Source organism: Amaranthus tricolor, chromosome 3 (assembly GCF_026212465.1).
Source record: "Amaranthus tricolor cultivar Red isolate AtriRed21 chromosome 3, ASM2621246v1, whole genome shotgun sequence".
NCBI lineage: Eukaryota > Viridiplantae > Streptophyta > Magnoliopsida > Caryophyllales > Amaranthaceae > Amaranthus > Amaranthus tricolor.
The window spans coordinates 9,325,817-9,336,790 of record NC_080049.1 but is presented as its reverse complement, the minus strand read 5'-3'; the positions used below and the strand labels follow the sequence as shown (position 1 = coordinate 9,336,790).

Below are 10,974 nucleotides of genomic sequence, written 5' to 3'. Positions count from 1 at the left end.
CTTCTTAATTTATACAAATATGTCAGAAAATTTAATAAAATTATGTATCGCACATGCACTATTTAGTAAGAAAATGAACTTTAAATAAAAAGCATTGGTAAGAATGCTCTACCATGCAACAAAATTAAGTCAAATCTCCTTAAATTCCTTCATGCGGTCACGCCATTTATAATTTCGTTGATTACGATTTAACAAAAAACAATACAACTTCCTTCAGAAAATTAACTTAAAAAAAAAAAAAAAGAATTTCGTCCGAAAAAATGACGCCGCGTATATAAACCACGAGACTCGTTTTCAAAGAGTACTCTAGAGAAAAAAGTAGATAGATTTTGGGTCATTCTTTGGTATTTTTGATAATTTTAGGTTAGGGATTTTAGAATTTGCCTCATATGTAACCATTTTCAACTAATAATAATTAGTCTTTTAATAGATCGTCTTTTTTAGAAACATATATTAAGTCCAACTTATTAAAGATTAATGTTTACTTATCATGCCTAGTCTTTTTAATGCTAACTTACCATATCCTTAATGCCTACTATCAATATTTTAAGTGTCAATTTAAATCATTTTTAGCATCTATTTATAATATTTTAAAAAATATTTAATACACCAGACCAATTAAAGAGGATTTCTAGACAGTATCTCGGAAGAATTTGTATTTCTACAATGTTATCATCAAAGGAATCCAATTCTTCACAACAAGGAAATGTTTCATCTAGACCGCCATTAAGGAAAACCCACTTTCGTTAAGGTCGATCAACTGAAACCTGGCTCTAGTGGCCATAATCTCACTCTGTTTAAGTTCCAACATTGTTTTGAAGAAAGGAAGATCCGTTTCTCATAACCGTCGTCATACTCAAATTGCCGAGTGCGTTGTTGGTGATGAAACTGGTATTATCATCTTCACTGCTCGCAATGATCAAGGTATTTTTTTTGACAATTAGGGTTTTGATATGTTAATTTTTTCTAGTCCTTGTTTTTTCTTTTAAGTGTGTTGAGTTTTAATTTGTTTTCTGGTTTGATTAGTAGAAAACCTAGTTTCTTTCTATTTAGCTTGCATTTGTGTATTCTTTTTACTTGTGTGATTGAATTTGATGAAAATATTCTTTTTGAACAATATCTGGGGAGATTTGGGATGATTTCAAGTGTTTCCAATCGTAAATTTTTTCTGTGATTGAATTTCATGAGGTTATTCTTTTTGAACAATGTTTGTGATATTTGGATGATTTTAAATGTTTGCAATTGTATATTTAGTGTTATTGAAATTCTAGACATTATTTTTTTGAACAGTCATTGATACTTGTAGAGTACCCATTTCTATTAAATTTATTGTGGACTTTCTCGCATTGAAACTGATGGGAAATCTGTTGCTTTGAAATATTTATATCACGTAACGATTCACACTTTTGGTTTTCGTTTCTCTGGTATTCTGTCTACGTTATATAAATTGTCAGATAATTCTGGATGCATTTTTCCAGGATGTAGTTTTTTGATGTAGAATAGCTGCATCTAGGCTTTACAATTGACTCATATGGGGTCTAATTAGGTACTAATTCGTACCCACTACCCACAAGTCTGCTTAGTTATAAAATGCAGTGGTGTACCTCCATCATCAGAGGTCCAAACTTCAAAGCAAAAAATAAGCTTTTGGAAATAAACAGCTTAGTTGTGTTTTTGGTGCCTCCTGTGCCTCCTCATTTGCTTACCTGAGCTTTTTTGAGGTGATTTCTAGCTAGAATGCTAGATTAGTTGTAGAACATAGAGGAAACATACTTCTGTCTTTGTTGCTTACTGTGAGTCATTGTGCAGTGCTTGTTAGTTGTGAATTTGTACTTGATGATAGTTTTATACTATCCTTAATTGATATCCTTATTTTCTTTCATTGTTTAACTCATTTGCCTTAATGGGAGTGGCTTGTTTAGTGTTGGGAACATGGGATCAACATTGGCAATTTCATCGTTACGTTCAACTCATTTGATGGTTAGTAGTTAGCTTTGTGTTGGTTGTTGTTATAGCCATAGTTATCAGAATTCTGATTCTGATTTACGATTCTACGATCTTACGATCCAAAAATGGGCGACCCATCCGAATTGTAGGTAGGATCTTAATGTGGTAGAATCGTGCGATCCTACTTAGCTTAAGAATTTAGGTGGTAGGATCATAACACGATTCTACGATTCCACGATCTAATGATTCGATTCTACATGGGTAGTTTCAATCGCAAAATATTTTCATATAATACAAATTTCACTATGTGTAAATAAAAACTTAAAATAATTATATAAATACTTTTATGTAGTGTTTGGAAACAAATATTTCATTTCAAATTATAAATTTCAATTATGAAATCATTAATGAAAAATTTGAGAATGACAAGGTTTGGACAGTCATTCTCAAATTCTCAACTTTAACTACTTTTACAATGGTGGAATTTAATCCAAATCCAAATTTGACAATTTTTGATTTGCCAAACAATTGATTTGAGCCAATTTCAAATTTCCAAATGAAATCATCGTTCCCAAATATAACATTATAGAATTCAAGTTTTTTTTGATTTGCTGTTTAAAATTGATTATTAAAATTATTTTTTTAAAATAAACTTAAGGGATGAAGTCGTTTTATTTGCACCTTAAAACTTAAATAGATAACAAATATAATTGATAATCAGTAATCCAAAGCTCATTAATGCATATTTGTAGGATCACACGATCATACGATCTGATTCTACCGATTTAAATCCTACCCCCTCAACGATCCTAGGTAGAATCTCGATCCTAATAACCTTGGTTATAGCCAATGTTTCGCTGCTTTCTTAGTCAAAAAGTTTGTTCAAATTTTCTTTGGGAGTTGTCAACCAATTGAAATTATTTTGTGTTTTAAAAGTTCGCTTTGAATTGATGTTTAGTTATAGCCTAGGGTGTATAGTCCTATATGTCTTTGAAATATGATGATTACTTGGCATCTTAACTAATTTCCAAAAGGATATATGCTCCATGGTTGTGGACGATTGACTTAGGATATGTGCAATTGTATTAATTGATCTCATGGAGACTTTCATTGTATTTGGATAACAGTTTTGGAGAGAAAAGAAAGGGAGGGAAGGAAAAGGAAGGGAAGAAAGTTTTTGAGAGAAAAGAAAGGGAGGGAAGAGGAAGGAATAGAAGGGAATGGAAGGGAAGAGAAATGGAAGGGAAATAGCTCTTGTTTGTATAGGAGAATGGAAGAGAAAAAAGGAAGATGAGAGTTTTCCTTTCAAATCTTTTAAACTCTGGAGAGATTGAAACCTTAACAACAAGTATCCATTAAATCCTTCCAATTCCCTCCCCTTCCCTCCAAATCCCTTTCTTTTCAGTTTGCTATTCAAATAAGAGATTCTCCAAATTCATCCCCTTCCTTTCCCTCCATTTCCTTCCATCCAAACACACCCTTTATATTATTATGAATATTTTTTGAATGAGAACTCATCTCCAAGTTCAATCATGTGGTTCGGAGGCCTTGTTTGTTCTATGCTGTTTCAGTTGTTCTTACTCTAAAAACCATGTAAAGCTTTTTGGCACAAAACTTCTATTAGATCTGTATTATAAAAAGAATTGCAACCTTGCTAATTTTCCTGCGAAGTGCAAACTTAAATAAGCAATAATAGGCCATATTACAGTTTACATCTTTCAAGTTACTGCTTTAAACTATAGTCTAGTTGATGGAAATGGTGCCATTTCTTGATCTTATATGGTAAGTTCATAGAATGGTTCATTTTATTTGAATGTTAGTGTAAAGTTGGTTTATAGTCATACATAAAGTTCATGCTCATGGTCGTTATGAAACCTATTGTAAACTAGAATACTTGAATGACCAACTTAAGCTTTTTATCATTTTTTGCTAATTTTTATAGTTTCATTTCTGCACACGCAAGAATATTGGGATTCTTGAAATGCCACTCATTGTTTCTAATATTTTGCTTTCTTTTCTTCCTGACTCGTACAACGTGTGCATTTATTTTGGTACTTACATTTATTCATGTTGACTTCCATCAGGAATATCACTGGTTCATATAGCCAACAACCCGACCCCAATGTTTTGTGTTTGGGTCTTTGGTATTGTTGTTGTCGTTACTACTGCACTCACATAATCTCACTGTGGCCCACTCGTGTGGACACGGGACACCTTTGGGCTCGGGCCCACAAACCCACGAGTCAAGAGAGTTGACTTGCACATATACTTTGTGAAGTATGTCAACCCACTATTTTATTAATGGGATCTTGTCTCACATGTGAAGTATGGACACAACAAGGGATTGTGGTAAATGTTTTTTTTTTCTTGGTTGATTATCTATGGTTTGCTAATATTTTTCTCTGTGCTTAGTTAATGTGATGAGCCTGGTACAACCATTAATGTTCGAAATGCAAAGATTGACATGTTTTAAGTGAACAATGAGACTTGCAGTAGACAAGTGGGGTCGTATTGACGTCACTGAACCAGCTACATTCACGGTGAAAGAAGACAACAATCTGTCCTTGGTTGAGTACGAGCTTGTCAATGTCACAAAATCGTGATCTTTAAGCTAGTAGATATCTCCCAGTGCAAAGTAAGTTTTTGGGTTAGTCGAACTTATTCAGTCATTATATGCGTGGGCAATTGTTGAATGAATAGCTCTTTTGATTGAAGAAGGATATTAGGAAAATAGTAACTGGTTATGTTATATGGGTTTTGGAATGTGTATATGAATTCTGGATGTGGGATTGTAAAAGGGAGTCGCTAAATTTCGCCACCCCTTTTCATTTTATCGCCACCCCTTTAAAATTACATTTTTGCCCTTGTACTTTAAAAAATTACAAAATTGCCACTATACTTAAAAATTAATTAATAAATGTAAATCACGCTTAATAACACTAATAAGAATTTAATGCGTAAGATTTGTCTATATATATCGAATTCTGAGATGCGTATGAAGTACGAATTCAAACACGGTACTATCTCTCTAAAAACTGGTACTATCTCTCTAAAAAGTGTTAAAGAAGTCGTAACCCGTAATTGGTTAAATATGGCTAACGAAAGCGACTATGAGTCGGATGCGGTACGTAAAGTTGTCGTTGGAAAATAAAAAAAAAAAGGCGCACAAAAGTTGGCGACTGAACCACGGTTCAACTGCACAAAATTGGGCGACTGAACCATGGTTCAGGCACAAAAATCTGGGCGGCTGATCCTAGGTCCAATCGCCCAAATTTGTGCGGCTGAACCATGGTGCTGTCGCCTAAATCTGGGCGACTGTGAATTTTTTTATTTATTTTCCGTATTAATTTTTTTTAAATTATTATTATTATTATTGTTAGTACTATTTTTTATTTTCCGTATTAATTTTTTTTTTATTTTCCGTATTAATTTTTATTGTTGATAAATTTAAATTTTTAAGATTTTTTTATTTACGTAATGTTTTTATTATTATTAAAATTGTTATTTAATCTTGTCATTATTATAATTTTTATTGTTGATAATTTTAAATTTTTTAGATTCATTTATTTACGTAATGTTTTTAATTTGTTGTTGTTGTTGTCATTATTATTATTGTAGTCATTAATGTACTTAATTTATATTATTTATATTTTAAATTTGCAGGAGTTTGAAAACTTTGGAGACAACGTAGACTACTCCGGTAGCTTTGTTACGGATAGGAAATTTATCTCCTTAGATGAGTTACATAGTTGGGCCGATGCGATAGCAATAACAATCGGTTTTCAATTTACACGTGCTTCTTATAAAAAGAAAGAAAGACGTTCTAGAGTTAGTGTCTATTTAAGATGTCACCGCTATGGTAATATTAGGGGTGATGTACATAATCTAGATAATACTGCCCGACCTGTATCTAAAAGTAAAAGTTGCGGGTGTAAATTTATGATTGTAGGAAGTAGTCGTAAACCACCAGAAAGACCTTGGACGGTAAGGGTGTGTCCTGGTGAAAAGGGAAAACATAACCACCCGTTCTTGGTGTATAGAGATGGTCATGTAAGGGCAAATAGGATTAATGTAGATATTCGGGAGCACATACGACAGCTTAGTGCAACCGGAATGCAACCGGCCTTTATTATGAATTCTATTAGAGATAATTTTCCTGGTTTTATGCTAGTATGAATCAGATATATAATATTAGACAATCAATAAGGAGAGAAGAGATGGAGGGTAGGACTCCCCTTCAACACTGTCTTCATATGGCCACAGAACTTAATTATGTGGTATGGATAGACTTGGATAACGAAGGGCAATTGAGCAGACTATTAATTGCAAATCCTACCTCTATCCAAATGATACGTACGTGGCCGTATGTTGTGCTGATAGATACAACGTACAAAACGAACAAACAAAAGTGGCCACTATGTGAAGTGATCGGAATGACGCCAACCAATCACAATTTCTTGGTTGCGTTTTGTTTGATGCGAGATGAAGCGGCTGTGTCGTATTCGTGGGTTGCGTCTTAATTACGTTCAATGTTTTGTTTAATGTAGATGTGCGGCATTTGTTATGCATCTGGCATATTGGCAACGACGTTGAGAACATGGTGGACAAGTTGTGGGGCGGCAAGAAATATCAACAAGGGCAGGTATTCAGGAAAAGTAGATGGAACCTCTTGGTTGAAAGTTCTACGATCGAGGAATATGAAGAGAGATGGCAAGTGATCGTCAGTACGTGGTCGGTTAGGAACAAAAAGGTCGTTCGGTTTTTGACTGGAACATGGATTCCACTGAGAGAGAAATTTGTTTGTGCGTGGACGAATGATTGTTTACACTTGGGTAATCAGACTACCAGCAGAGTTGAAAGCCAACACTCGTCTTTTAAGAATTACCTTGATAGCGGTAATAGCTCATTCGATACCCTTTTCAAAAGGGCGCACGCACAGATTACAAATCAGCAAGCTAGAATCCGACAAGCACTACAGGAATCCATGTCTTCTGTACCAAGATCGATGCGACAGCATTACTTTAGACCTCTATATCGCCACGTATCTCTCTATGCCTTGGAGCAGCTCCAGCTTGAGTATAACCGCATGTTAGAACTCGGTGATTTTGTGTTTAACAAATGTGGTTGTGTACTTCAACAAACCCATGGATTGCCGTGTGCATGTTATTTATATATGTCCATCGGATCACATGGTGCTTTGTATTTGGATGACATTCATGAATTCTGGAGTACTTTGAGGTACACAGAGGTAGCAGACGAAACCGATGAAGGAGTACGATACGCGAACGCCAATGACAAAGAGTACTTTCAATCTCTGGTCGATGAAGTCCTCAAATCTGATCCCGCTGTTGTTCGCCGAATGTCTCAGTTACTTGAATATGAACTACACCCAGATGGTGCGGAAATACCTGAGCCTTACGCTAGTCCACCAAGAAAGGGAAGACCAAGCACAAGTAAAACCATGAGAAGGAGAAAAAGTTCATTTGAATATAGCAGATCATCTTCTCGCGGTCGAGGGTCTAGATCTTCTTCCTGCGGGAGATCTAGTGGCAGATCTAGTGGCCGAGAGACGCAATCTTCAGTAGGAATTAAGTTCAGTTTCAACTTATCCGGTACTTGACTTTATTTTTCGTTTTTTGCATTAATTCGTCTCAGTTTACGCATATTAACTTTATTTACATTTATTGTAGATGATCTTGGAGGTCGAGATTTTTTACAGTTTTCATGGCCTAATAACATCCCATTCATCCTTCCTCCTTACTTGTTCGACTGGATTGATGTGTTAGGTGATGGTAATTGTGGATTTAGAGCAATTGCCGTCACAGAGCTGGGAGGCGAGGAAGCATGGCCTCTTTTAAGACGTGCTATGAGTATGGAAATGCAAATGAACAGAGCGCAATACCTAACTTTGTATCTATCCCAGGAGTCACTAGACGAGGCTATATTCAGAATAGGTTCACACGTTAATGGGCCTGCTCCTTTCATGCACTGGATGGATGCATCGATGGCTTTGTACTCTGCAGCAACATTTCTAAACATTGCCATTGCTTATTATGGTTTTGCTGACGGTGATTCGCAATACAACTGTTTGGTTCTCCCGTTAAGGAAAGCATCGGGCGTGAATAGTGTAAATAAAGTAATACATATATGTTGGGTTAATGGAAATCATTTTGTTCAACTTTTAATGAACGATGATTCGTCCCCTCTCCCGCCGATCCATCCACGTTGGAAACAAGCAGCTGACAATTTCACCAAACATCTTGACACACATTTCAGTACGAGGATTATGCTCTGGAATAATCTATGCGGGCCACGATCACGACCAACTAATACCACCGCTGACGATGCTGTAAATTTAGATACTCCATAGTTTGTATATAATCCATAATTATACTATTGTGTATACGAATGACATTCATTGACGAAAAGAAATGCAATAATTAATGTAAAATAGTTTCAGTACAGACTATGCAGGGTCATGCCCTTTAAAAATTTGCCATTCTTCAAATAAATCTCTACAATGATTAAGGTATATTTCTAACGCATGTCGTTGACGGGGTTCAAATCCGCAAGCTTAGCAGGTAGTCTTGCCACTGGAGCGAATCGACTGGGCCATTCATTCAGGAACTGAAAACACAAAAGGATAATGTCCGTTATTAATTCATTAAAAAAAACTGAAAAAAAATGATAATAAAACTCACGTATTCAGATCTGCTCTGAGAAGGACCAGGACCGGAAGTAGGCCCTTCGTCCGGGGCTATGTACGGGTGTGAGCACACTCTGAACCAATCAACGTAATTAGGTTCAGCCTCTGAAGGAACAGAAGCCCGACGAAGTCCCTGCTCAACAAGGCGGGCACTATAGGGGAACCTACTCCATGACTCCAAATATACAGCAGAAGAAGGAAAGGTCACGTAGTAGGTACCGTGTGCCGGTCGGAGAGCCTTGGCTGGTCTAATAGGAGCGGGAGGAATAGCCTGCACGAACCCAATCTGTCGCAATGTCCGCTCCGGCAAATACACCTCCACAACATCAAAGCACGTGATACCCCCGATTACGGTGGTGCGTGGGTGATCATTCAGCAACGCACCAGCAGCAGAATTGTAGGGAGTCCATTCAACCTGCATACAAGCGAAGTTCACAAAAAAGTACTATAAATTGAAAACCACATGCATGACAAAATGTAATGTACAATACCTGAGTCTCCGTCAATGAGTCAAGAACCTTGCGGCAGTCCCTCAACCTGTCCAGCTCACGACATGGTTTTTTCGGTGTCCACATCTCCGCCCTAGTCATGTTTGGCACATCTTCTCGGCGAGCATGAGGGCGGAAAGCGGGAAAGTATTCATAGATCCATGTCTGGAGCAATGTGAGGCATCCAGCAATGGTCTTGCAACCAGCCTTAGATGCCATTCCGAGCTGCCTGTACAAGAACGCCAAGGTCACCGCACCCCAGGCCACGTCCTGCTGATCGTCGTTCATGGCAAGTATCGGGTGAGGTCGCATGCCAATTCTGGACTTATCCGCCAACAAGGTAGAGCCGATGACAGCCATGTAGTACGCTGTCTTCTGGGTATCCATGGCCTGCGACCTATGACACAGCCGCATCAATTCAGCAACGCTTATGCATCCGCTGGTGAATGAACCTTTACGCCGAAGCTCAGACAGAGGCTCCCCGAACAGATTGGTGATACCAACCTCCCACTCCGCCTCCGAAGACTCAGTCGGCAGAGAACCTTCAATAGAAATACCCAATATGCGTTGCACGTCGTGCAACATAATCGTCATCTCTCCCCAGGGCATGTGGAAGGAGTTCGTATCCAGCTGCCACCTCTCGACGAACGCCAATATCAAAGCACAATCGATGTGCTGGTGCATAATGACCGGTAGTCGGCCGAGGGAAGTGGCAGTAGAACATCGTTTAGCGCATCGGACATATCCTTCAGTCCGATGATGGACTCCACCGGTCTCTTCCTAATACGGCAATCCAGAATCGGAGGCGTACGCTCGGAGCCGTCATAAATAAGTTTAGCTATGTGCCCGCCATAGCTAGGGATCAGTCGCGTATCTGTCGGCCCCCGGGCTGGGGTGATGTCACTAACCAGTCCGTGTTAGTGGACTGTGAGGGCCTGTTCTCTCGTGGCGGCTGATTATCGACAAAACTACATCTTGCGCGCTCAGATGCGGCAGAAGAACTCGGGCCGCCACGGGCAAATCTGCCGTCGGGGCCGCGAACAACAACCCAGTCCAATTGGCGAGACTCAGGAGCTTGGAACTGAACATCATCAGCATCATTATCATCATCACTATAAATCCCCTAACTACTCTGGAGGCTGTCAGCCTGGTCATCAACATGAGTACGCACTTGGTTCAGCGTACTCGACCTTTGGGCCTCACTGTGTCTGACAGCCTCTTCATGCCTAGCCCTCCTAGCAGAACCCGTCACCTGGAATACACGGACACTTCCCTGAACTGGCGTGTCCCGTGTCGGACACGGACACGCGACGGACACGCAAAAATTCGTGTCCGACACGCCAAATGAAGTGTCCAATATTTTAATATTTTTTCGGACACGCGGACACGGCAAGGACACGGCAAGGACACGAAAGGGACACGACAACGGACACGGCAAGCAGTCAAGGACACGTTTTTTTAAAAAAACTATTTTCCTTTCTTTTCTTCTCCGTTACTTCCCATGCTTCTGATAGATATGGTCTTGATATTGATGAATTATTACCACATTTATTATCATTATTTTCAATTTTATCATCATTTTTTCCTAATTTTTGCAACCATGAATGATTGAAACCAACCTTGAATCTCTATCTTCTTCAGAAAAAACAAAACCCAAATACATAAACCCTTTAAGTTCTTCAAATTCAAGGTCAGATAAACTCTTATTGAATCCCTTCTTTTTTCTTCTTAATCTGTTGGTAATTTCTGGGTTTATTTCCTTTAATGGAGAAGAAATCAGTTTTAATTTTATTTTTTCTGGGTTTTTTTCCTTTTTGATTTTGAATAATCTTC

At 38.1% G+C, this 10,974-nt stretch overlaps 1 protein-coding gene across 2 annotated transcripts; it reads left to right on the top strand.

Annotated features, from left to right (window-relative positions):
- The first annotated feature begins 546 nt into the window (after positions 1 to 546).
- LOC130809477 (uncharacterized) lies at positions 547 to 10,026 on the top strand. Of its 2 annotated transcripts, none has more exons than XM_057675270.1 (4): positions 547 to 924; positions 4,441 to 4,582; positions 5,611 to 7,559; positions 7,638 to 10,026. In XM_057675270.1, the coding sequence occupies exons 3-4, from the start codon at positions 6,545 to 6,547 to the stop codon at positions 8,315 to 8,317; spliced, it is 1,695 nt and encodes a 564-aa protein (XP_057531253.1). In that variant the 5' UTR covers positions 547 to 924; positions 4,441 to 4,582; positions 5,611 to 6,544; the 3' UTR covers positions 8,318 to 10,026. The 2 variants fall into 2 exon arrangements, with proteins under 2 accessions (XP_057531253.1, XP_057531252.1); XM_057675269.1 differs by having other exon boundaries at positions 4,360 to 4,582.
- The last annotated feature ends 948 nt before the right edge of the window (positions 10,027 to 10,974 follow it).